At 45.7% G+C, this 27,501-nt stretch overlaps 1 protein-coding gene across 4 annotated transcripts; it reads right to left on the bottom strand.

Annotated features, from left to right (window-relative positions):
• Positions 1-3,493: 3,493 nt before the first annotated feature.
• FECH (ferrochelatase) lies at positions 3,494-26,955 on the bottom strand. Of its 4 annotated transcripts, none has more exons than XM_083403040.1 (11): positions 26,691-26,955; positions 23,533-23,650; positions 22,085-22,204; positions 20,117-20,265; positions 15,453-15,587; positions 13,767-13,873; positions 13,106-13,204; positions 11,766-11,873; positions 11,098-11,262; positions 8,947-9,006; positions 3,494-7,101 (listed from the first exon to the last, which is right to left on the bottom strand). In XM_083403040.1, the coding sequence occupies exons 1-11, from the start codon at positions 26,752-26,754 to the stop codon at positions 6,967-6,969; spliced, it is 1,260 nt and encodes a 419-aa protein (XP_083259166.1). In that variant the 5' UTR covers positions 26,755-26,955; the 3' UTR covers positions 3,494-6,966. The 4 variants fall into 4 exon arrangements, with proteins under 4 accessions (XP_083259166.1, XP_083259165.1, XP_083259167.1 ...); XM_083403039.1 differs by having other exon boundaries at positions 23,533-23,644; positions 26,691-26,933; XM_083403041.1 differs by having other exon boundaries at positions 26,077-26,705.
• Positions 26,956-27,501: the final 546 nt, after the last annotated feature.

Here is a 27,501-nt window from a genome sequence, read left to right as displayed (position 1 = left end):
CTATCCATGTGGCTTTACACTGGCAAAGAACGCGTAAGAAGAGCCCAGCTGGTGCAACGACAGCAGCAAGAATATTATTGGCACAAAAATGGAAGCAAGAAGAATTACCGACGAAAGAAGAATAGAGGATGAAGTTGATGGACTATGCAGAATTAGATAAATTAACAGGCAGGATTAGAAACCTACAGGATCAGAGATTCTTAGAGGACTGGAGTAAATATATGAACTATTTGAAAAGTAATTGTGATGAACAGATTACACTAGTAGACTGCAAGAAGTTTTGTAAGGTGGATTATTTGAAATATTACAAGAAAGACTATGAAAAGAATTATTAGTTAAGGACAATTAAATGCAATATAGAAATCAAGAAATGCAGAATAAGTGATAAAGAACGGAAAATCATCAGAGGTGTTGACGGAAGTCTAAAACATTGTATAAGGTGAGAAGATATGTTGTATGACTGTTGGAACGGATATGTTAAAAAATCAATAAAAATGTATAAAAAGAGCCCAGCTGGATCAGACCAAAGGTCTGTCTAGTCCAGCATTTTGTTCCCTCAATTGTCAATCGCCATGAGAAGCCAGGGCACAAGTGCCAATAATATTCTCCTGCTTGGGTACCCTAGCAGCTGGCAGTCACTGTCTTTGATACCGGGGGTAAATAACCATTGTGATTAATAACCATTGCCAGCTCCACAAATTTGTCCAGTACCCCTTTAAAGTCATCAAAGACAATGGCCATTCCTATCTGTACTTTCTGTTCCACTCTACAGCCAGTAGAGCTTCACTTTCACATGCGGCCTCAAAACTGATGCGCCTTCAGCCTACTATCAAATAAAGCTTGTGATACCCTGTTATTGCCTTACAGTGGAGTAAGTTTAAGAGATTTGGTGATTAGGCTAGGCAATTCGTACAGTGCTCTCAAGGATTTGCTTTGCCATCCTTTTCAGATGAAAATATAAACAATTATAAACTAATGCTACAGAAAAGACGTCAGCCAAATAGATGTGGCAAAAGAAAAAATCTGCGCTAATTATACACTCCCTGCTAATCAAAAACCACCCGTGTTTCTCTCCCCATCATCATCTGCCTGCCAGAAGCTGGAAAATTAATTGTTATCTACATTATGGGCTAACAGCAAAAAGCAAACCAAACAGGTTGGGGTAATTATCCCACTTGAGGTTAAGGATACATAAAAATTGAATTTTAAATACCTCCTGCTACCGTGGGATAAAACACGATGCCTCATCGTTAATGCCAGCTAATTCTTCCTCCCTTCTTTGGTACGGAGATAAAAACCCCAATCAATTTTTATAGCCATTATAACATTCCCACAAAACTTAAGACTTCAGTTTTCACGTCTGGGCAGATTCTCAGCCGACAGCCAAGCAATCTGCATGAGCATCCAAGCGCTGTCTTTGAGTCTGAGGAAGAGGTAGAAAGAGAGTGCAGTCCTTTGGTTTTGTGTGTTCTGCATTGCCATCATCTTTTCTGCACTTCTGGCTTGTTAGCAAGCCAAGGTTTGGTAAAGGTAAAGGGACCCCTGACCATTAGGTCCAGTCGCCAATGATTCTGGGGTTGCGGCGCTCATCTGGCTTTGCTGGCTGAGGGAGCCGGCTTACAGCTTCCGGGTCATGTGGCCAGCATGACTATGCCGCTTCTGGCGAACCAGAGCAGCTCACCGAAACGCCATTTACCTTCCCGCTGGAGTGGTACCTATTTATCTACTTGCACTTTGACGTGCTTTCGAACCGCTAGGTTGGCAGGAGCAGGGACCGAGCAACGGGAGCTCACTCTGTCATGGGGATTCGAACCACCGACATTCTGATTGGCAAGCCCTAGGCTCTGTGGTTTAACCCACAGTGCCACCCGCATCCCAGCCAAGGTTAAGTTGTAAGTATTGGTACGTATATATAAAGCCCTTAGTGGCTAGGGACCAGTTTACTTGTGGGATCAACTTATCCCACATGCGTCCATTCCATCAGTTACAGATTCTACACAATGCTCATTCTGCAGGTGTAAGAAATCAAGTCTTTTTGGTGTGGCAGTACTTGCACTTTGAAACTCCCTATTGACATTAGGCAGGTGCCTTTATTGCTTGCTTTGTTTGGGCAAGCCTATCCCTATTGATGAGTTTTAATCTCTTTTATTTTTTTGTTCTTTATTGATAATTTAAAAACATCTTGTAAAACACTTGAGATTTTACTACAATCATAGAATTGCAGAGTTGGAAGGGGCCCCAAGAGTCATCTAGATAAGCACACTGCAATGCAGGAATCTCAGCTAAAGCATCCATGAGAGATGGCCACCCAACTTCTGCTTAAAACCTCCAAGCAAGGAAAGTCCACAACTTCCCTATATCAAATAGTATACCTGAAGGAGCATCTCCACCCCCATCATTCAGCCCCGATGCTGAGGTCCAGATCCGACGGCCTTCTGGAGGTTCCCTCACTGCGAGAAGTGGGGTTACAGGGAACCAGGCAGAGGGCCTTCTCGGTAGTGGTGCCTGCCCTGTGGAACGCTCTCCCATCAGATGTCAAGGAAATAAACAACTATCTGATTTTTATAAGATATCTGAAGGCAGCCCAGTTTAGGGAAGTTTTTAATGTTTGATGTTCTATTGTGTTTTTAATATTCTGTTGGTAGCCACCCAGAGTGGGGTGTAAATAATATATTTGTTGTTGTTGTTTTAGCTTTTCCTTGCAAAGATGTGTGCTTTATAAATTATGATCAATGTGAAGCTTTACGGAACTTTATCATCCTATATACATAAAAATTCCCACCACCCAGAACTGAAGCTTGCTCATGTCTACAGTTACATGGTTGGCATCTGTCTCGGGAGAGCATTCCAGGCTTACAGGTCTGGGCTGTGGCAACTATGAACAAGATTAGGCTGGTGAGTTGATTTGTGGGTTTCAGTCACCCTTCATCCCATTTCTTCCTAAGGCCTGGAGAGCATATAATGGGAGTTGAAGTCAAACATCTGGGAGAGGCAGCGTTTTCCCATCCTGGTTCTAAAGCAAAACTAGTTACTGATGTGGGAGCAGGATTAGTTTCCTAATCGTATCCCACAGCATAAAACGTACTTCCTCACCCTATCCATAAAAGGTAAAGGGACCCCTGACCATTAGGTCCAGTCGTGACCAACTCTGGGGTTGCGGCGCTCATCTCGCTTTTTTGGCCGAGGGAGCCGGCATACAGCTTCTAGGTCATGTGGCCAGCATGAGTAAGCCGCTTCTGGCGAACCAGAGCAGCACACGAAAATGCCGTTTATCTTCTCGCTGGAGCGGTACCTATTGATCTACTTGCACTTTGACGTGCTTTCGAACTGCTAGGTTGGCAGGAGCAGGGACCGAGCAACGGGAGCTCCCCCCGTCACAGGGATTTGAACCGCTAACCTTCTGATCAGCAAGCCCTAGGCTCTGTGGTTTAACCCACAGCACCACCTGCATCCTTACCCTATCCATACTTACTCTTAAAAAGAGAGAGAGACAGAGAGTCCAACATTTTATTTATTTGACTCAAGGAAATTTATAATCTTCTGCCTGCCAAGAACCAGCAGTACAAGCTTGCCACCAGCAGTCTCGCGTGTTCACCACCATTTGAAAAAGAAAAAACACTCTAATAGATCATTTGGAGTTTAATTGACAACATGAATTAAATCCAGATCAATTTGCATCCATAGAAATACCACAAAAACCACAGTGGCTTGACAGCTAGAAAGCGATAAGCAGATCTATAACGCAGCTCTGAAGAACGGCCTCATATTCCCGCTTGTTCAAAGAGAAGGAAGCTCTCCGTGAAGACAAGAATGCTGGTTTAAAAGAGACAAGGCCCCTAACACAGGAGCAACGGAGGGAAATGGGAAGGGCACTCCTTCTCACAATAGTCTACATTCAACAGGGCAGCTTCTGGAGTAGAGCAGTTACCATTGGAGGACAAATGGCACCTGCTGTGGGTGTCAACAGTCTGGTGAATGTTTTACATTTACTGGCAATTCTTAAGAGATCCTGAAGGCATTTCAGACAACATTGACATTTCTCAGGAAGCACCAAACTTTGCTATTAAGCAAGTGCCCAGGTGTCATTCTTGGTTCCGTAATTTTACCATGCACCTGACGTAATGTATGACAAGAACAAGCAAGTCCTTATGACGCACATTTCTAAAATTCCCCACTAGAATGATCTAAAGTAAGAGGCTGTCGGAAATATCGAGCCTGAATTTCTTGACAGTTCCAGTTCAGAAGCACCAGCCAGGCAATTTGCAAGGGTACATGTCATGGCTAAAAATTAGCTGCTGTTTCTTTAATACTAAAAGAACTAAGTCAGCATGAGTCAGCGGCCTACAATGACTCATGCAACCTTTCACCAAATTGTACCTGTATAGAGTGGTCAATGTTAGTGTTGGGCGTGGGTTGGTTGGATGGTAGAAAGCTGGTTGCGTTTGGTGTGTGTAAAAGCTGGTTGGAGAAGACTTATTCTGCAAGAATACTCTTTCTCAAAGACTCTTTTGTGCCAACTAAGGTCTGAGGACTAGGCAAAGGAGTAAAAAGGTCAGAACCTTTGCTTTTTTCAAACTGACACATCCATTCCAATGTGTTCCATGCACACACACTGTGGTTAACCCAACTTCAGAAATGTAGGTTTGTGAACGCCAATAGCTGTACACATAACCAGAAGTGTGCAGAATATGCAGAGGTCATCAATAGTGGATTTTTATTTTACCATGTCCAGATCACATTGGTACCAAGCATAGCACAGCCGTGGAGAATATGCAAAACGGACAATGCTCACCAGGTAACATTCACATTCTCCCCTAGAATAATTCCCCAAGTGGCATACAAAATTTGCACACAAGTTATGTGTATTAACTGAGCAATGTAAAAAGCCACCACTGATCGATTCACACATTCTCCGTCAGTTGACAATTACCCATACTGAGCAAAGCACAGAATTTCCCATTGATTTGCACATACTCTGCACCTTTTGTGTGTAGAACTGCACAACCATCAGTGCTTATGCACATAGATATAAAAACATTGCCTGCACAACTTGATTACTGAAGGTCTCCAGCTGAAACTAGCCTCAGCTTATGGGAGCTGGGATGGGGGTGGCTAGCCCCCATTTTGGAGGCCTGATCAAGAACCACCCCCTCCCAGTAATGTTTTACGCTCCAACAACCACCTATGAATTTGATCTGGCAGCAGCAAAAATAAATCATAGAATGTATGATGTGGTGTGATAATCCCCACATCTCAGCTCATCTTCACAGATCGGGGGGGGGGGGGCCCTGTATGCCTTACCTGTCTTCCAGGTAGAGTAGGTGGCTGGCCACACCCACTGCTGATAAGCAGACCCCAAAGGATTGGCCAAGGCTGAATGTGGTTCCTGGGCCAGAAAAGAGGAGTCACTCCTCAGGTCCGAGCTGTTATATGGATGCAGCGCTTCCCAGAGTCTCTTCCAGAAGTTATGAAGAGACATTTGTACTCGTTGAACCACAATGCACACACAATCAATGCTGTCTCAATGTAGCTTCCCCCGCGCCCCAAGCCACAGGCTACGGTGATTTCTTGACAGGTTATGCTTTCCAAGGGAAAAAATAAAAGCTTTCCCTTCGTACAAAGGCCAAGTTTGATGATGATAAGCCGAGAACCTTGGCTTAATATGTCATATTGTGGACCGGCACCAGCCGGATGCCGCTTGGTGCGATGTCAGAACTAGGGATCGCGGTTGGTTTGCCCCTAACAACCCAAACTTCGTTGCTGGCTTAATGAATCCTGGCTCCTTACAGAGAAACAAACCATGAAGGTCAAGCTAAGGTGGTTTGTTTACCTGACTGGGCGCCAAGGGACAAACCTGAATGGCAGGCCTGAAAGTTCAGGAAGGCTTATGAGGCCTAGGATCTGGGCGGTTTGTAGGGATGGAGATTTTCTGGCCCTCATAATGTTGTTGGACTGCAATTCCCATCATCCCTGACCATTGGACCATACTGTCTGGGGCTGATGGGAGTGGGAGTCAAGCAACATCTGAAGGGGCACATCTTCTTGATCTTTGGCTTATTGGGCAGACGCTGCCACCGAGACCACCGAAATCGCACGTCCATTCAATTTAGATAACTCTGCTGTCAAAGGAACTGAAAGCTGCTGGGCTGGTGCAGAATCAATTCTGCATTTTTTGAGGTGGGGGGGGGGAGAACGAACCCCACAAAAAAGAAAAAAAACTTCATTTTTTAAAAAAACCAAATACATGCTTTAAAAAAGGTGTCAGTTGATTTGAAACAAACCAGTATCAGCAGTGTGATGGTCAGTGTGGTTAGTTGCAGAGTTCCAAGCGTGAAAAAACAAAACACACCACATGGGGGGGGGGAGTAGTATCCTACATGGAAGGATTTTAAAAATACAATTTTTATGACAAGTACATATTAAGAGATCTATGTTGTAACTCTCAGGTCAAGATCTTTGGAGTAGTTCTTTTAGAAGTGATTAAACTAACCTGGACAGCAACCAGTCCCTGCAAGCTGAAATCGAGCCAGTTGCTATTATTCAACATCACTGCTGAACCCTACTCCAGTATATATGCAGCTCATAAGTATCAGAAGTTTTGCTCGTTTTTCAGTGCCTAGTGCCAAGCTTGATACTGCGAGGTGCTAAGAGTCCCCTGAATGCCTTTATAGGAAGACAAGTGTGTTCTCAGCAACCCCGGCAGGATGAAACCCTTTGAAATGTTACTTCCCTTCCAACGCAAGATCCCTCCATAGAAACAAAAAATAAACATAAAAAGATTTCAGATTCATCCCTCCTTCAGACCAGTGCAAACCCCATTTGGGACCCTTCTTAGCACACACAGGAGGCTAGTTGTCCCGTCTGAAGCGGCCCTGAGCGGGGCAAAAGAAAGCAGTGTAAACGGGCGCACAGGGCAGGATCCGCAGGGTTATACTCTGTGTCAGGTGAACCCACTGCAAATGCGCATCACAGCTCCTGACTGGTAAAGAACGATTTTGTCTTTCGGCAAGTGGGATTCACGCAAAGCGGGCAACTGAGGGTTAACTGCTTGGAGCAGATTTCGTTCGACTTGAGATGGGAAGAGACCAAGTCTGCGAGGGCCTGAAAAGAAGTAAAATAATATTAAATGTTTTTTTTTAAAAACGAAGGACAAAAACCACAGACATTAGGCTTCCAACAAAAAGGTAAGTGCAAGTTGGTGATCTTACAATTTATGTACATTGTTATTATTGTTGTTGTTGTTGTTGCAAGCTGGGTTTATTGATGCAAGGGAGTATCAAAGGCCAAATTGAGATTAAAAACGTATGATATGGAAAATTCCCTTCACAAGATTTTTCAGGTGTGTTTCAATGGACCATTGAGTATCTTGGGCATTTATTAATTAAATGCTTGGGTGGCACTGGTTCCACTGGTTGTGGAAGTCAGGAAGGGAACAAATTGGTGTCAGCCTGGATGACACCACTGAGAAGGCCCTGTTTCATGCACACCCCACAGAGGAGACCCTCTTTAAGCCTGCCGGAACCAAGTTGCTGCATCTGTTGCTCTTCAGCAAGTATCCTGAGTTAGTAAATGTTATTTTTTATCTTTTACAAGGCTATCTGTGTAATTATTATTTTAAGGAGTAGAACAGGGGGAAATACCAGGAAATTCCAGACTGCCTTAAAGCCTCCTGGATTACTTAAGCTAAAAGGCTAAAACTAAGCTTCCCTTCTCAGCTGCAAAGGGGTGGCACTCTGCTGAACTCACAAACGTGAGGAAGGAAGAATTAAATATCTAATACAGTGGCAATCGGAAATATTCAAGTGGTTTCCCAAATTCAGCTGAAAGTGCAACTTATGTTGGCTTCTCCAGTCTCACTATTATTGCGTTTTCAGCTGAACTTGGGGAAACCACTTGAAGCATCTGAAGTTTCAACCGCTTTTGATTTGCTTATTGCAAAACAGCTGAAAGTCTGTCAATTTTGATAATAAACCTGATTTGCAACGGGGGTTGAATTATTCTGATTGCAACTGTACATCTAGCCTCCACTAGCACCTATTCACATCCCAATTAGGGGAGCTTTGAATTTGCTGTCTCCAAGCACTGATGGTTGGACACAACTAGACTGTGGAACTTTCCATAGGTGGACTGGGGGGGGGGGGTTCCTAGCAAAGCCACTCCTTTGTCCCATCCTAATCCTCCTCCCTATCTCCGCAGGAGTCAGGATCATTCTGCCGAACTAGAAAACCCAGTCCAATAATTTCTCCACACCTGAACAAGAGATCAGTGCTGGTGCAACTGCACTGCATGCAGAAGGTTGCAGGTTCAATCCTAGGCATGTCCAGGTAAGGCCCAGAATGGCCCCATACAAAACCCTAGAGCACTGCTGCCAGCCAGTGTAGACATTACTGAGCTGTGAGGGACGAATTCAAATAATAATAATAATAATAATAATTTATATCCTGCCCATATGGCTGAGTTTCCCCAGCCACTCTGGGCGGCTCCCAATCAAGTGTTAAAAACAGTACAGCGTTAAATATTAAAAACTTCCCTAAACAGGGCTGCCTTCAGATGTCTTTTAAAGATAAGATAGCTGCTTATTTCCTTCACAACTGAAGGTGGGCGCCACTACCAAGAAGGCCCTCTGTCTGGTTCCCTGTAACCTCACTTCTTGCAGTGAGGGAACCACCAGAAGGTCCTCGGCGCTGGACCTCAGTGTCCGGGCTGAATGATGGGGGTGGAGAAGCTCCTTCAGGTATACATGGTCTACCAATACAATAGTTTGCTTTCAACCTTGCTCCATCTGTGTGCATGCAAAGCAGATGCTACCACTGAGCTACATCCCTTCCTCTTACTTAACAGGAGCGGTAGAAAAAAAGCTGAACCCCTGTAAAATTGACACGGATGGGAATCATGTCTGCCATCCCTAACTAGGAGACTGGAGAGACTCAAAAGGGGTGGAATTACCTTGGCAAACAATGGGTTTCCATTAAGGGATTCTGCTCTTCGGATGTTTTCGACTCCACACTGGAGAAGAAGAGAGGGAGCAAATGGTTTAACACGTGGTATCATCTCACTAAGTCCATCTCACTTAGACAAAGCCCTTGTTTCAAGGATGATGCAGAGAGCAACGGGAATTAATGAGGCAGAATTAAGCCCAGTTCATACGTTATTAGAGCAGTACAGGAGCTTTCCTGCAGTCCAGTTATGGAGAGCCTGTGGCACCCCTAGATGATGTGAAACTCCTGGTTCCCATCAACCTCAGCCAGGCTGGCCAGCAGTCAGGGATGATGGGAGTTGTAGTTCAGCAACATCTGGAGGGCCGCGGATTCCACCCCCCACCCCCGCTGCTGCTGTAGTCCCATGTCCCTCCAGTACCCTGGAAATCACTTAGGAAAAATCTGCAAACACACTGTCTGATTGCCAAGGGACTGGGGAAGTGCCCCCCCCCCAAAAAAAAACCCGCCAAACCAACCCACTTACATCAACTCTTTTCTGCTACCCAAACCCCGGGATTTTTACCCAAATATGGCTTTCCATTTGCAAACTGCACTGATATTTAGTGCTTGCGTCCAACCAACAGCACAGCAGTGAAAAGGGCTGCTTCTATTGGTGGTCATTTTAACCATCACAGCCAACCTGATATGTCACATGTAGCTGCTTCCATCCTGTCCCTCTCAAGAGGAAATAACCTAAATCCTGGACTGTGTCATCCGCTAACAGAGCGCAGGAGAAAACACCCAACACACACACACCCTTTCGTCTTTAATGTCTAGTTCCTTGGTGCTGAGTTTTAATTGTTGTTAAGACATACACTACCAGGCCGCATTCAAGGTTCTTGTTTACATATACAGAGCCCTGAACGCCTGGTGTCCACTTAAGTGTTTTAGGCATTAATTATATACACATCGCTGTATACCAGACTGACATTTAATCAGATAGAAATACTTCTACAAATGAGAGCAAAATCGCAGGGGTTAGTTTTGGCTGAAAAGTTGGGTTGTAAACAGACAATGTGTATAATATAACCAAGTATGGTGGCACCTTAAAGTCGAATAAATTTCTAATGACATGGACTACATCAGAAACACCATCTTGAATTACAGGTACAGACTGAAACATGGTTGGGGGTGAGGGACTATTCTACGCCAACCTTCGCCACCCTGGTGCCTTCAAGTGTTTTGTACTACAAAAGCCAACAGGCCCTGGCAGGGGCACCTGGATGGTGCCAACACAAAATCGCAGAACCTACCTAGGTAAAGGGACCCCTGACCATTAGTTCCAGTAGTGACCGACTCTGGGGTTGCGGCGCTCATCTCACTTTATTGGCTGAGGGAGCCGGCGTACAGCTTCTGGGTCATGTAGCCAGCATGACTAAGCCGCTTCTGGCGAACCAGAGCAGCGCATGGAAACACCATTTAGCTTCCCACCAGAGCGGTACCTGTTTATCTACTTGCACTTTGATGTGCTTTTGAACTGCTAGGTTGGCAGGAGCAGGGACCGAGCAACGGGAGTTCACCCCGTCGTGGGGATTCAAACCGCCAACCTTCTGATAGGCAAGTCCTAGGCTCTGTGGTTTAACCCACAGCGCCACCCGCGTCCCTTAGAAACTACCTACCTACCTGTCTTTAAATCACAATAATACTTCGTGCAGGCAGCTGATGAAAGTGGAGTGTAATCCACTTTGCCCAATGAAATCTGTTAAGTTTTTAAGGCGCCACATAAATTCTCTGCTGTTTTGGCTGCCAGCAGATAAACGCAGCAGGAAACAAAACCTACAGCACTATTTTAAACATGGTTACACAGAAATAAGCATCATGCTACAAGAAAGGAGATTTCTTGACTAAACATCAGGAAAAACCTTTGACAGTAAGAGCTGTTGGGACAGTGGAACCATCTCCCTCCAGAGATTGTGGACTCTCCTTCCTTGGATGTTTTTAAGCAGAGGCTGGATGGCCATCTGTCATGGATGCTTTAGCTGAGATTCCTGCATAGGGTCCCTTCCAACTCTACAATACTATGACTCTCTGTTTATAATGGGATCTGCTTTCTATTAAGCAGGCTTAAAGCCTTCAGCCTACAACTGTGCAGAATGGCAAGGAAAGCAGAACAGTTTACCTCACTGGCTAAGACTTGCGCGTATTCGATGTCCAGTTCGTAGAGCGTTTCTATGTGGTCACTAGTAAACGCTATTGGAACCAGCAAAATATTCTTCTTTCCCCTCTGGCAAAGCCCTTTGATCGTCTCATCCGTCTGAGGACCCAGCCAAGGCATAGGACCAACCTAGGGTAAAGGAGACACACACACACACACACACACACAGAGAGAGAGAGAGAGAGAGAGATTACAGTGGTACCTCGGGTTACAGACACTTCAGGTTACAGACGCTTCAGGTTACAGACTCCGCTAACCCAGAAATAGTACCTCAGATTAAGAACTTTGCTTCAGGATGAGAACAGAAATCGTGTGGTGGCGGTGCGGCGGGAGCTGGAGGCCCCATTAGCTAAAGTGGTGCTTCAGGTTAAGAACAGTTTCAGGTTAAGAACGGACCTCCAGAACAAATTAAGTACTTAACCAGAGGTACCACTGTATTAAGTTGTGATTCAATATATACACCACATTTCAAAGCAGGCGTGGGGACACTTTTAAGCTTTGTGGGTCAGATCCTTATCAGGATCTACTCTCACAGGCCAATTCTGACAGCTGAACAAGCTTATTGCTAACTGTCCTGCGGGCTTTCACTGGACAGTATGCCAATGATGTCAATAAATGAAATAAAAATATACCTTGGACTGCCACACAAGCCTATACGGGTTAGAGTAGTCGAGTTTCTCCATAACCCTCTGAACGGTTGCTCCTACTTCTTGTGGGTACGGATCGCCACGATTAACTACCTATGGGACAGAAAGGGCAAGTTAGCTAAAACAGCTCAATCGGGGCTAAAACAAACACTACATTATCAAAGCACCATAATTAGTCCACATTTTGCAGCAACACATGCCAGTTAAAGGGTTCCCATTACTCATAAGGAGTCCCATCAGGTTCCAGCCTCAGCTTAGAACCAATTATTTCTTATACCCAATAAATTATGGCCCCGACTGCACTATATACATTTAAAGCAGTATCACGCCACTTTAAACAGCCATGGCTTCCTGCAAGGAATCCCGAGAAATGGAGATTTGTCAAGGGTGCTGAGACCCTAATTCTCCTTATAGAGCTACACTTAAGGTTCAGCAATTCATTCCACTCCTAGGGAGATACAGTCATACCTTGGATGTCGAACGCAATCCGTTCCGGAAGTCCGTTCGACTTCCAAAACATTCGGAAACCAAAGAATGGCTTCTGATTGGCTGCAGGAAGCTCCTGCAGCCAATCGGAAGCCACATCGGACAGTTCGGCTTCCAAAAATAGTTTGCAGACCAGAACACTCACTTCCGGGTTTGTGGCGTACGGGAGCCAACCATAGTTTAATACAAGGCACAATGCATTTCAAGCCGATGTAATCTTATCAGGGGATATTTTAAAAAATAATTTCTAGTGGTTTGTTCTTCCACTGAAGCAACATTTGTGCCTTCAAACTCCAGACAGCTTAATTCAGAACTGCAGCATTGCAACTTATTTTCGGTGCTAAAGAGAAACCACTAGATGGCACCAAATTTCCACAGATCTCAAAAATCCCTGTGCGGCGCAGGAGAATGATACGAGGAAGAACCCAGTATTTCTGACACACTACAGACATACATAATTTTATTGTGTGCCACCTTTCCGCAGTTTAAACCATGCTCAAGGTGGCTTACAACATGAGAAAAAAATACATAACCACAACATAACAAAAGTAGTCATGAACAATAAATAAAACATTTTAAAATGCACAACCAAGCTGAGCAATTTCCATATAAATCACAAGATCTAAAATAAAGCAGCCTCAGCTTTTGTAGCTGGAGTCAGTCCGGGCTCCACCCTCCCAGGCCAGGTGGGAAAAGGCCTGCAAGGCAGGGAGCAGGTCTTGGGCATGGACAGGCAAACTGGCAAATGGATCATTAGATCATACAAACAAGGATTTTTTAAAAAATCACCCCTCTAAGAAAATATTTTGCAGCTTTGGAAATGGATTGCTGTTACTCACAGACATTGGCAGGGAGTGAGCGGAAAACAGGATAACTACATCTTTCCTTTTGTCGGGCGGAAATAAGTCCAATTCCTTCTGGATGTGGTCTGCAAAGCACTGAAAAGCAAAAGTTGGAGAAATAAAGCACAAGTCCAAATACCAGCCTACCCAATCATGACAGTGATCCTCAAGCACAGCTGAGAATTTGAATGCATTTTTAAAAATAATAATAGTATTATCCTATGTTACACCAAGATTTTCTTCCAACCTTTCTATGCATGCACTAACTAACAATTATGCATTTTTACATAAGAATAAAACAAAAAACGATTATAAAATATGGGAAAAGGCTCCAAGTAAGAACCCTGACCTATTCAGCTATTTGTTTCACAAATACAGCCTCGTGCTCCTTGAGGAACCTACGTTCTCACTGCACGTCAGAGAGATCCTATCAAATGTTTCTCCCAACCTGGGGTCCCCGGCTGTTGTTGGACTACAACTCCCATCATCCTGCCGGCTAGGGATGATGGGAGTTGTAGTCCAACAACAGCTGGAGACCCGAGTTGGAGAAACACTGTCCTGCATTCTGCCCCCACAGACACAACAGACGCGTGGCGCTTTGGCAAACCTGGCTGGTTTCCGCTGCTCCTCAATGTGGTTCCCACCAAGAATTCCGTACCTGAATGAGAAGGGGATGCGTTGGCCACCTGTCGATTGTGCTCCACTTCATCTTTGGTTTATCCCCCTTTTTGTCATAGTAGCGATAAATAGCGTTTAAGCTGCTCCCTGAAGGGGACAAAAGCAATGAGCCCATCAGAAAGGCAAAAAGAGCAGAAAAGGCGACTTGTGGTAAGGAAGGAGGGGATACAGGGATACAGGGACCCTGCGAAGGACGAGTCCCCTGCTAGATCAGACCCAAGGTCCATTTAGTCCCTCACAGTGGTCAGGCTGGTGTCGCCAGGAAGATAAGCCTCTCAAAAAGGACGTATTATTCTTGTTAATTATTACTGTTACTAAATTTACACTGCCCAAGTGGCTTCGAAGCCGTTTACAAGTATAGGAGCCAGTGTGGTGTAGTGGTTAAGAGCGGTAGACTCCTAATCTGGGGAACCGGGTTCGCGTCTCCGCTCCTCCACATGCAGCTGCTGGGTGACCTTGGGATAGTCACACTTCTCTGAAGTCTCTCAGCCCCACTCACCCCACAGAGTGTTTGTTGTGGGGGAGGAAGGGAAAGGAAAATGTTAGCCGCTTTGAGACTCCTTAAAGGGAGGGAAAGGCGGAATATCAAATCCAAACTCTTTTTCTTCTTCTTCTTCTATAAAGACAGCTACCAGAAAATGTAAGCACACGTTAAAATACACAAGGCAATTCCAACAAAACACTGAAACACTGAAACAGACACACACAATTAAAATGAGCGATAAAACAATCCCTTAGTTAAGAGAGGAGGTTCATGGGAAAAGGGGAGGTAATGAAACAAGAGCCGGCGGAACGCCAATACTGATGGGGCCTCTCGTATTTCAGCAGGGAGAGCATTCCACAACACGGGTGGTACCAGTGAAAAAAGGTCACCTCCACGTTACCACCAGCTAATAATTTTTGGGCTGTGGCACAGCTAAGCAGGTTCCACATTTCCCCTGCCTATTGCTCCTCAGAAACTGATATTGAGTGGTTCTAAACCATTTTTTAAAAATCAAGTTTTGAATACCACGTCCGCATCTAAGTAAAAAAATACTTGCCTGGCTGCTTGCTGACATAGCCGCCACCTCACTTTCACATAAAGCAAGACCAGCATGAATTGTGCAATGAGCCAAAGGAGAACCTTGTACAGTATTGCTGCTGCTGCTGCTGCCCAAGTAGAGCTCAAGTGGCAAAGCCCTGGCTTGGCATGCAGAAGGTCCAATCTCTGGCAACTCAAGGCAACGCTGGGGGGAAACTCCTGGAGAATTCCTGTTGGGGTTCTAGCAAGCCTAGGTGCTAGCACCTGACCTGAGCCTGCTCAGGTGCAGAATGGACTGCGGTTACGCAAAATCAAGAGGAAGACTATCTATTTTGATACTGCCTTGCGTATTCTTGGCATAGCTGTCAACCTTCCCTTTTTTTGTGGAAAACCCCCTTATTCCAGTGCCATTTCCTGATACTATCCCAGATTGTTAGATATCCCGTAGACTGTCCCCAGGACAGGTGAGGCTGCTGGTCCCTTATTTTCGAGGCTGCTGATCCCTTATTTTCAAATCTGAAAGTTGACAGATATGATTCTTGCTGAGGCACAGAACAAGCAGATTCCCAGAGCTGGCCCCTGGATTAGACCAAGGCCTGCCTTTGGAGGCCGGGCATGGATTCTGTACTCCAGGTACGAGCTCACCTGTGGTGGAGCAGCTGTACTGTGGGTACTGTGTGAAAGCAACAGCCCGTTCAATGCCATCCTCCTCCATCTCTTCAATGGCTTCCTCCGTCAGAGGGTGGACATAGCGGAATCCGATGTAGTACTTGTGCGGCGCTGGAAACAGAAGACAGATGGTGACCTTATTCTGTGGAGCAACGTGATCTAAACATTATGGGAGGCAGCATTTCGCTACCCTGACACCCACCAGATGTTTTGGATCACACACATTGATAGCAAAAACATTTGGCGGGTACCAGGTTGGTGAAAAAGCTGGTGTAAGCATTGCCTGGGCCTTCCAGTTGCCGCAGCATCTGCACTGTGGTCTTTTCTACCTTATTAATATTTTTAAAAACAATAAAGAGGGGGCTGGACTAGATGACCCTCGGGGTCCCTTCCAACTCAACAATTCTGAAAGGCTCTCCAGGTGGTTAGAACAGCGTTAGAAACTGAGATATTAAAGCTAGGAGCTAAACGGCACCTTAAACCGAGGTTATGGGTGCTACAATGGAATGCCTTTTTTTTAATAACAAGAATACAAAGCTGAAAATGAACGAACCGCAGCTAAAATATTATGTTCCTTTTTCGTATGGTCTAGTCCTTCCACTGCCCACCCACCCCCCTAATATTCTTAAGAGGGTCTCTTCTCCAGTCTTCGGAGAGTAGCTGGAAGTGGGGAGGCAGAAAAAGGTCCCCCTTTCCTTCCACACTGCAGTTTTACTCTGAAATCTTAGATGCGGTACTGCTCCCAGAGCTCAGAAACTGCTTGTGCTAATGAAATTCCCTGTCACAAAATGCACCTAGAACAATGGGAGTTTCAAACTTACACTAGAGGGTTTGTGTGTGACCTAAATCCTCAAACTGAAGGGGGGAAACCCCAGCTGGTTTGCACATCTTTTTAATAAAACAGGAGCACTTTGGGCAAACATCATAGCAACTCCCAATGACCCACTAAATTTGTACAGTGGTACCTCAGGTTAAGTACTTAATTCGTTCCGGAGGTCCGTACTTAACCTGAAACTGTTCTTAACCTGAAGCACCACTTTAGCTAATGGGGCCTCCCACTGCCGCCAGAGCCCGATTTCTGTTCTCATCCTGAAGCAAAGTTCTTAACCTGAAGCACTATTTCTGGGTTAGCGGAGTCTGTAACCTGAAGTGTATGTAACCTGAAGGGTATGTAACCCGAGGTACCACTGTACAGTGGTACCTCGGGTTAAGTACTTAATTCGTTCCGGAGGTCCGTTCTTAACCTGAAACTGTTCTTAACCTGAAGCACCACTTTAGCTAATGGGGCCTCCCACTGCCGCCAGAGCACGATTTCTGTTCTCATCCTGAAGCAAAGTTCTTAACCCGAGGTACTATTTCTGGGTTAGCGGAGTCTGCAACCTGAAGTGTCTGTAACCTGAAGCATCTGTAACCCGAGCTACCACTGTATTTTGCCCAATAGGAAACCTTGACAGCTGGAAAGGAGAAAACAGACAAACTAACCATTTTAAACAGAACTCCAAGGAAGCAAAGACTTCCATCATGTCGGAGTCGCAGACTTCAGAATGCTTCCAAGAAGTGTTGTTCCCCTTTCCTACCTGCTTTGCACTTATCTAGCAAAAAAACAGTAGCCCGCAGCCATGGCAGAAGCAGAAGAGGCCTGCCTGACATAACAGGAGTGAAAGTTAAGATGCAAAGGATGTACAAATAGATAAAAGGCAGGGCGGCTTTCACTGGGGAAACCAGCCTGTAAAATCAGAGGGAGTGATGAGGTCTGACAGGAGCAGATAAGGCTCCCTAAACCATTAACTTAATGCTCCCAATTCCCCAGCCCTTTTAAACACACTAATTTTACTTTAAAAAAAAAAAAATTAAAGCTACTGACTTGCCTGACAAGGCGAGGGAGTGTTGGGAGACTAGCCTTCAGATCTTTCGCAGTGTGCTTACTCGTGTCAAGAACACGATCTATGTGCGCTGGTCTAATTACCGCAGTTCGCACGTGCAATTGCTTTGCAACGCACATCAATCTTGTGTCCCACACTAGCAGGTCTCTTTTAAAAGCATCGTGCTTGCGGATACCAAAGTTCCGCCTGGTGGCTTTGATCCAGAATTTCTGATTGACACATCACCGGGTCAAGAGATGGACGGGCAATGCATGGTAACCAAGCACATCTGGGTCTGGGTCTGCCGATGGGGAGGGTTCAGGTGCTGTTGCAACTTGGTTCAACCTGTTCCATCTCCCATAGAACTCTGGTTATTTGGGTGCCTGACAAATGGACCATTATTCTGCTCTGGTCAGACCTCACCTGGAGTACTGTGTCCAGTTCTGGGCACCACAGTTCAAGAAGGACACTGACAAACTGGAACGTGTCCAGAGGAGGGCAACCAAAATGGTCAAAGGCCTGGAAACGATGCCTTATGAGGAACGGCTAAGGGAGCTGGGCATGTTTAGCCTGGAGAAGAGGAGGTTAAGGGGGGATATGATAGCCATGTTCAAATATATAAAAGGATGTCACATAGAGGAGGGAGAAAGGTTGTTTTCTGCTGCTCCAGAGAAGCAGACATGGAACAATGGATCCAAACTACAAGAAAGAAGATTCCACCTAAACATTAGGAAGAACTTCCTGACAGTAAGAGCTGTTTGACAGTGGAATTTGCTGCCAAGGAGTGTGGTGGAGTCTCCTTCTCTGGAGGTCTTTAAGCAGAGGCTTGACAACCATATGTCAGGAGTGCTCTGATGGTGTTTCCTGCTTGGCAGGGGGTTGGACTCGATGGCCCTTGTGGTCTCTTCCAACTCTATGATTCTATTCTAGAGAATGTCTGATAAGGTTCCCATTTTGCCAGACTCCCCCGGCGCCCTCAAGTCGAGCAACTGTCACCGGCCCCACCCAACAACTTGCGAGGTTCCTCCCCTGAGTTCAGGCTGGATGATAAGGAAGGAGTAACGGTTTCGGCGGGAACGGCGAGCCACACTCAGATCTGCTTGTGTTCAGTATCAGCAGCCAGGAGGACTTGCTGGAGCTGGTTCAAACATGAACAGGCAGTGTTCTGGCTGTGCTACACCCTACTCTTTCTTTGAGAAGCATCGCTCAATGCTCCTCACAACATCCGTTGGATGTTTGCCATGAAACGGGCCGCTTAACGCAGCAACTATACTGCGGAATTTGTTAGCTCTGCGTATTAGGCAGGTGCCTTCTGCAAAGCACTGCTCCATTGAGCTCAGCATTGTCAATATGGACTGGCAGCAGCTCTGTGAGGTTTTATGAAAGGGACATTCCCAGCCCGACCTGGAGATGCTGGGGATTGAACCTGCGACCTTTGGCCTGCAAAGCAGATGCTCTACCACTGAGCTACAGCTCTTCCCTGTTAGGATATAGTTCCGTTCCACCTTAAAAGGGAACAGGCATGGCTGTTGTGTGTCACATGCCTGTTTACTTCCAGCACTTGCTGGGAACTTCCGTTTTGTATATTGCTTTTGCTTTTAGCTGTTTGCTGGACACGTAGGGAAGCAGACATGTTTTTTCCTTTGTTCCTGAACTATGCTGAATAAATGTTGTAAATATGCTTACACATTTCTCTGTCCGCCACTTCTGTTGTGCAAAGATTTATTCACTCTGCTGATAGAGCGTGCCGAGTCTCTAAACATATCCGAGGCTCGTGTCGCTGTTTCATGCTGTTCCAAGGGAGACTGGTGATTGCCCGGCTGCCGGCCGGTGGCTGGAGCCAGCTGGGGGCCTGCCTGATGCCCCCGTCTCCCCAGCAGTATCCCAACATTCCCTAAAGGGCTTTGCCTCTGGTTATAACTATTATTATTATTATTATTTGTACCCTGCCCATCTGAGTGGAGCAGCTTCCTACATACAGTGGTACCTCGGGTTACATACACTTCAGGTTACATACGCTTCAGGTTACAGACTCCGCTAACCCAGAAATAGTGCTTCAGGTTAAGAACTTTGCTTCAGGATGAGAACACAAATTGTGCTCCAGCGGCGCAGCAGCAGCAGCAGGAGGCCCCATTAGCTAAAGTGGTGCTTCAGGTTAAGAACAGTTTCAGGTTAAGCACGGACCTCCAGAACGAATTAAGTACTTAACCCGAGGTACCACTGTATATAAAAACATAATGAAACATTAAACAACTTCTCTATACATTGCTGCATTCAGATTTCTTCTAAATGTTGTATAGTTACTTATTTCCTTGATGTCTGATGGGGGGCATTCCACAGGGAGGGTGCCATTTCTGAGAAGGCCCTCCCCCTGGTTCCCTGTAACTGTGCTTCTCGCATTTTAGGACACGACTGTCGTACCTCAGAAGTCAAACAGAATCTGTTCCAGAAGTCCGTCCAACTTCCAAAATGTTCCGAAACCAAGGCGCAGCCTCCAATTGCCTGCAGGAAACTCCTGCAGCCAATCGGAAGCCATGGAACCCACATCAGAAGTTCGGGTTCCAAAGAACTTTCGCAAACCGGAACACTCACTTCCGGGTTTGCGCCGTTTGGGAGCCAAAACATTTGAGTCACAAGGCGTTTGACCACTGTACATGGATTTTTTCACATGCACCGCTTGGAAGACAGTATTTTTATTGGCTTTTTGCCATACAAATGTGTGCAGAGTCTTTTTTAAAAAGTATTTGCAGGACATGCCTAAAGGAAGGACTCACGTACCAGAGTGGGGAGACATTTCATCCAACAGCTTCACCATGCCTTCTCCTTGCGTAGCAGTCCATTTCTTAATAGGCGACCCTCCACCAATCCGACTATACTGTTCCTGGATTTTGGGCGTACGTCGCTTGGCAATAAAAGGCGCCAGCTTACTGAAATGTCGAGAGACGGCTGTTAGTGATAGCAATCTCACTTTACCTCCGTCCCGCTCACCATCATAAAAAAGGTTTTTGTTTTTTCACCAGTGGCTTCCAGCAGAATATTAAAAACACAATGATTCATCAAATATTTAAAGCTTCCCTAAACAGGGCTGCCTTCAGATGTCTTCTAAAAGTCTGATAGTTGTTTATTTCTTTGACATCTGATGGTAGGGCGTCCCACAGGGCAGGCGCCACTACCGAGAAGGCCTTCTGTCTGGTTCCCAGTAAACCTCACTTCTCACAGTGAGGGAACCACCAGAAGGCCCTCGGCGCTGGACCTCAGTGTCCGGGCAGAATGATGGGGGTGGAGATGCTCCTTCAGGTATACTGGGCCGAGGCCGTTTAGGGCTTTAAAGGTCAGCACCAACACTTTGAATTGTGCTAGGAAACGTACTAGGAGCCAATGTAGGTCTTTCAAGACTGGTGTTATGTGGTCTTGGTGGTTGCCCCCAGTCACCAGTCTAGCTACTGCATGCTGGATTGCAGTAGTTGTAGTTTCCAGGTCACCTTCAAAGGTAGCCCCACATAGAGCGCGTTGCAGTAGTCCAAGCGGAAGATAACCAGAGCATGCACCACTCTGGCAAGACAGTCCATGGGCAGGTAGGGTCTCAACCTGAGTAGCAGATGGAGCTGGTAGACAGCCGCCCTGGACACAGATTTCAGATTGAGCCATCAGCAGCTATGCACATGTTAGCACACCTAGAAACCACAGACTGGCTGGCATGGCATGGAACTGCAAGACAGCCATTTGCAGGAACTGAAGGCACCGTTTCAATGTTACCAGACAGATGCAACACCACACAAGGTGTCAAATACTTTCCACTTACCTGCATCACATTTAAGCCAGGTAATGAAAATTCCAACCAAGGCAAGGAAGTCAACCATCACCCTTCCTGACCAAACGCCTGCTCAGATTGACATGTGTTTTAATCTGCTTTTAGCTTTATTGCTTATTTATTATTAGCTTATTGCTAATTATTTTACAAATGTTCTAAGTACGTATTTTTCGCTCTATAGGACGCACTTTTTCCCCTCCAAAAATTAAGGGGAAATGTGTGTGCGTCCTATGGGGTGAATACAGGCTCCTTGGCTTCAGCTAAAGCCTCCGAAGCGCAGAGGGAGCGCTCCCTCCGCGCTTCTTTCGCGAGAGGGGTCGGTGCACACTGACCCCTCTCGCTCTCCAGGCTTCAGGGATAGCCACCTGAAGCCTTTGGAGTGCAGCGTGAGTTCCCACTGCGTTCCGGAGGCTTCGGGTTCCTTTCGCTGAAGCCGGGAGTGTCTTGCTTTCGTGGCTTCAACAGAGAAGGAGAGCTGCACAGCGCCCCTTCAGCGAAGCGGGAGGAGAAATGGAAGGGGCTCCGTTTCTCCTGCCGCTTCGCTGAAGGGGCGCTCAGCAGAGAGGAGGAGAATTTTTTTTTCTTGTTGTCCCCCTCTAAAACAAGGTGCGTCCTATGGTCCGGTGCATCCTATAGAGCGAAAAATACATTAGTTGTTTTTAACTGCTTTTGCCGGTCATTTTATTGCTTTGCTCTCTTCATGAATTGCTTTAAGGGTGTGTGTTTTTAAACAACAATCAAATGGTGTATACGTTTTATGAAACAATAAAGAAAGCCAGGTGTTGAAAGAAAGAAAGAAAGAAAGAAAGAAAGAAAGAAAGAAAGAAAGAAAGAAAGGAAGGAAGGAAGGAAGGAAGGAAGGAAGGGTTCCTAACTCTCCTAAAACAGCAAGCAACTCAGCACGACTTCTGGCAGACCACAGCACTAAGCCTTACTTTTGGACCGGAAGAGTCATCAGGTCTCTGTCAAGGAAAAGCCTAAGAAGAAAATCATGGACGTCGCCAAGTGTCTCTGGGCCTCCCATGTTTAACATCAAGATCCCTGTTTTAGGTTTCCTATAGGAAAAAAGAGAACAGGAGGATAAGTTTAACACATCAATTAGAAATAAAACAAGGGCTGCTGCCTCCCACTTTCCATTTTTTGTTTGTTTCTTATTTGGCTGACTGTGAGATATTTTAACCTGGGGGTAACCAGCAGGGTGCCTGCCACATAGTGCTGGGACTACAACTCCCAGCATCCCCCAGCTACTCCTGTGTCCCCCGATATTGGCCATGCTGGCTTGGGCTGATGGGAGATGGAGTCCAACCCACGTTTGGAAAGCATCATAATGGGTGTTTTAAATTACTGTTATTGTACTGAAACTCTATATTGAAGTGTTACATTTTATTTTACGCCCAAATTGCTTCGGAAAGGCCCTCTGAAAGGCAGCCTAGAAACATTGCAAAATAATTAAGCGCAAAATAACATTGCAAAATAATTAAATAATTAAGAAGTATATTAATAGTGAAATTATTATTAAGCGCTAACTTAAAATGATTTTTTTATTCATAACAAACTTAATAATGCAAACACATTGGCATTTGGCAATAACAAAAGTTCCTTTAGAAACACAATTTACAAAGACTCATAATCTAATCTCTAGAAACTTGCTATAACCTGAAATAATAAGAGGTGTAAATATATGATGCAAACTACTAATAATTATAAATAGCAGAATGTAGGCACCCTGTATATAAAAATGATCCAACTAGTGATATTTTAGGGAGCAAGCTAGCAGGTGGGGCCCATTACTTACATCATAGGAGCCTCCATAACACAAAACACTGTTGCTGTATGTAGGTTTTATTTTATTTGTTTTTTATTTTATATTTTGGAAATGCACATCGTTTTTTCCCCTTTAATTTTTTTGGGGGGCCCCAAGAGAGTGGGGCCCTAAGCTATAGCTTGTTCAGTTTATACGTAAATCCGGCACTGAAGGGAGGCGTTAATATTCACTCCTCATCAGCCAACGGGTAACACTAGCTTAACAGGCACCAAAATCCGAGCCATTTTAATTTGTAAGCAAGCCTCGCTGTGTTCCAATTGGGCTTACTCCCTGTTAAGGGTATGCACAGCTTGACATTACTTTTAATTTTTTTTCCAGGGGTGAGAAGCCTGCTGCCCTCCAAATATTGGTGGTCTGCAACTCCCCTCACGCCTGTCAGCTATGCTAGCCAGGGCTGATGGGAACTACAGTCCACCAATATTTGCAGAGCCGCAGGGTGCCCTGCCCCTTCTCTGAAAAGCATGTAATTTCTCTGAGGTTCTACAGTTTAAGCTACACCCATATGCAGAGTTTTATCAGTTCCTGTGCAGATGAACCACCCACACAACAGCTCCCTACCTCTTTTCAGGTTGGGCCTGAGGCTTGGTTTTTTGGGCCTGCGCAGCTGCCGTCGCTGTTGACTGACATCTCCCTTGTAGCTGGACTCTTGCCCGACTGCAGCCATTGCTTGCTGTGACTAGACAAGAGCAAGGGGAAAACAGAACAACCCACAATTAGTTTATTACTTGGTTTGTTTCTTTGCAATGCGGTATTTCGTTCATTCAAAACCCATGAGAAGCTGCCTTATACGGAGTCAGATTATTCGTCCCCACCGAGACCAGAACGGTCCACGCTGACCTCCAAGAACTGACCGTGGGGCTTTCTCCATGCAAAAAACGGCCTCTTGTCACTGAGCTACAGCATTTCCTCGAAAATGCACACGGATGCAAATGCAATCGGAAAATAAACACAACAGAAAATCCCCTGATAAGCAGGTGTCAGGCATTTAGGAAAAAATTAAGGATTGGTTTATTTCACTCTACAGTTGTTAAATTTAAGCATATTTCTAGGGCCATTTCTAGAGCTTCTCTTGTGGGTTTTTTCTGTCTCCACAATGCCGCCTACCCACTTAGTGATGCCTGCACAATAGGCATACTTTAGTCATCTGTTGTAATATGGTGCCTTGTGCGAGGTCAAAACTTGACGCCCCCAAACGGAGCTTCTCTATTATGGATCTTCTAAAATTTGCCTATAAAACAACAAGGGCTGCATTTATGGCAGTTGACTTGTGTATAGCAGGGGTTGGCAAAGTTTTTGTGGCTTGGGCTGATTCATGGTCCTGCAGACTCAGCAGTGGGCCAGAGTGCACGCACGCAGGAACACTATTTCCAGCACTCCTTCCAGCGCTGAAGAGGCGTGCGCAGCTACCCAGTGGCTGTAGGAGGGAAGCTGGCCAGCGTTCCGGAAGGCAGTCCCTGCTCTGCTCCATGCTGGTTTAGTGCAGTGCACGGGAGCCGACCGAGTGGCGGGGGTCCATGAGCCGGTTAAACGACCCCCATGGGCCGCTTGTGGCCCATGGGCCTTAGGTTGCCGACCCCTGGTCTAGAGCTTGGGGAAGTGGGGGAACCAACTTCACAGCTGATAACAGGAGTGCAAACTGCTCACCTTCACTTGTAAAGCTGACAATACAGTCATACCTCGGGTTGAAGTAGCTTCGGGATAAGTATTTTTGGGTTGCTCGCTGGGGCAACCCGGAAGTAACGGAGCGCGTTACCTCCAGGTTTCGCCGCTTGCACATGCGCAGACGGTCAAAATGACGTCACGCACATGAGCAGAAGCGGCAAATTGCAACCCGCGCACGCACAGATTGCGTTCGATTCTGGATGCAAACGGGGCTCCGGAACGGATACCGTTCGCATCCAGAGGTACCACTGTACTAACCTTCATAATCCAGTATCACACTTTCAACATTTTGTGTTTTGGTCAGTGTTAGAAACTGAGATATGAAAGCTAGGAGCTAAAGGGCACCTTAAAACTAGGTTATGGGCGCAACAATTGAATGTCTAGGAGCACTAATACAAAGCTGAAAATGAATGAACTGCAGCTAAAATATTATGTTCATTTTTCACATGGTCCAGTCCTTCCCCTGCTCACCCCCCTAATATTCTGAAGAGGGTCTCTTCTCCAGTCTTCAGAGAGTAGCTGGAAGTGGGGAGGCAAGAAAAGGTCCTCCTTTCCTTCCACACTGCAGTTTTAATCTGAAATCTTAGTCACAGTGCTTAGCCCAGAGCTCGGAAACTGCTCACGCTAATGAAGTTCCCTTCTGCAAAAAGCGCTTACGAGTTTCGAACACTGTTTTTGGTAGAAACTTTTCATCAGCGCCCATTCACCAAACGTTGTGCACGTGAGAGACTGTGATCAATTCTAGTCTTTAAAGGTGACAGCGGTAATCATACATGCAAGTTTGGTATGAAAGCCTTGAAATGGGCTTCAAATTCAACTATAGGCGTTAGATTGGCTGCTTTGGTTTCCCCTCCCAAGTTTTAAATATTTTTTGTTCTGAAAACTTGGAGGCTTCCCAACATGCTACAATTCTTTTGACATTCACCACCTGAGTTTTCCCTGAAAGGAAAAGATTATACCTAGTGGGGGAGGGAGAAGACCCACAAATTCCCTATTTAAAAACGAGCCTTGCAACATCTAGCTGAAGGCAGGTCAGCAAAAACTGCAGATCTCTTTGGTTTCTTAAAAAGCTGACAATATTCATTCCACAGTATTTGTTCCCAGGATGGGTTACAGCACCATAAAGCTATTTTTAAAAAACCCACCAGATTAAAACAGTTGCAATTATTTAATTTAAACTTAAACACACCCCAAAGTGAAACGGTTCCAAGCAGAACAACAATCAAACTCCCTGCAGTTTGCCCTTTCTAAACTCCCTGATGCTGCACGCCGGATGCAAAGCTCTCCAGAGGTGGTGCTAAGCCCTTTACGCAAACTCTCCTCTCCGGCGGCCACGTTGTGTAACAAGCTCTCGGCGTCAGCAACACGGATCCCCTTTCGTTTTCGCACCCAAACCGACGACCACTTGCACAAAACCAACCGCGCGCACTTTAACCTTACCTGGGAGGGCTATATAGTCCGCGCGCGCATTCTGCGGGTCTCAGGTGGGCGTGGATTTTTAATTTTTAAAAATAATGTCTCCCTTTTCGCTGGCTCAAGTACAGTACTAGCCTTGCTTTGCTGATTTATGCAAGGCGTGCTGAAAACCCTTTTCTATAATTAAAAAAAAAAAAAAAAACAATTCTCTTGCCCAGTCTGTTTACCCTGATTCCGCGTAAAAAGTTGCACAGGATTGCGAAAAAGCGGTTTCAGTGCTGTCACTTTAACAAAAGAAAAAAGCAATGCATTTGCTAGAAGTCCTTATATAAGAGAGGCGCCGGACATGCTGCTTGCATAACGCCGTTTTTCTCTTTTTCCACCCGACCCCCCTGCAGTGACCCCGGGAGATCGACCTCCGCAACAAGAGCGCATCTCTCGCCCCCCCGGGGAAAGGAAAATGCAAGAGCCTCATTTCTTTCTCTCCAGACAGCCAGCAAAACCCAGTTAAAAGGTATTCTCCCCATTCCCCCTCTGCGGGGTGGGGGGGAGAATCCTCTTAGTAAGGAAGAGAGGGGGAAGGAAATAGGCATTGCAACGACCCTTTGGAGAAAGATGCAGCCGGTTTGTTCACTTACATGGGTGCAAGACTCGGTTTGCAGCTCTGAAGGCAGCAGCCATGTTTGTGTTAACTAAATGCATTCCGTTACTGTGCAGTAGCCCGAGCGGTACAGTTCCTTCCTCGAGTTAACTGAGCGGCTTTGTGGCATGCCTTCCCTGGGAGTCGCGCCCACACTGGTAGGTTTGTTTTAATCTCTCCAGAAGCACTTTTTGCTCGCCTGGGCTGTGACAAGCCAGCCAGAGGGGCGGGGCGGCGAGAGAGAAAAGGCGAAAAGCCCTTTGTGCGCAAAAAGGGGCGGAAGGCGGCGCCTCCTTCTCCGCCCTTCCCACAGCCTGCAAGGCGAGTCATGTGCGGGGACGGAGGGAGTCGGCGCTTTGCGCTAGGATGCGACTGGGAAAGCCCCTAACTCTTTTTGAAAAGGTGTTTTGGACCATAAGAAAAAAATAACCCCCCAAACCTGACCTTTATCAGGTCAACTGCAATGCATTAGGATGGAAATAAATGGAAAAATGGAATGACTGTGTTTTTGAATAGATACAGAATAGATGAATTTGAACAGGTAACGACGGGAGATACCTGGGAAAACAAATGTCAAAAGATTTTGAATAAATGGACGAGTTATAGGAATTAGATAGCACTGGGGGAAGCCAACCCAAGCATCCAAATTAGAATGAATAATCTGTGCTCATGGTTAAAGATCTGAAGCGACAACAAGTGTTGGGGGGAGGGGTTAAAAGGGAGGGAGGAAGGGGGGAAATTAGGATAAATGAGTAGGGACAAAAGTATATACTGTTATGTATAACTAATAGGAGGAGGATTTTGATTCA

This window comes from Podarcis tiliguerta (genome assembly GCF_965153285.1).
Source record: "Podarcis tiliguerta genome assembly, chromosome: 11".
NCBI classification, from domain to species: domain Eukaryota; kingdom Metazoa; phylum Chordata; class Lepidosauria; order Squamata; family Lacertidae; genus Podarcis; species Podarcis tiliguerta.
The sequence above is the reverse complement of the archived record's forward strand: the minus strand, read 5'-3'. Positions and strand labels throughout refer to the sequence as shown.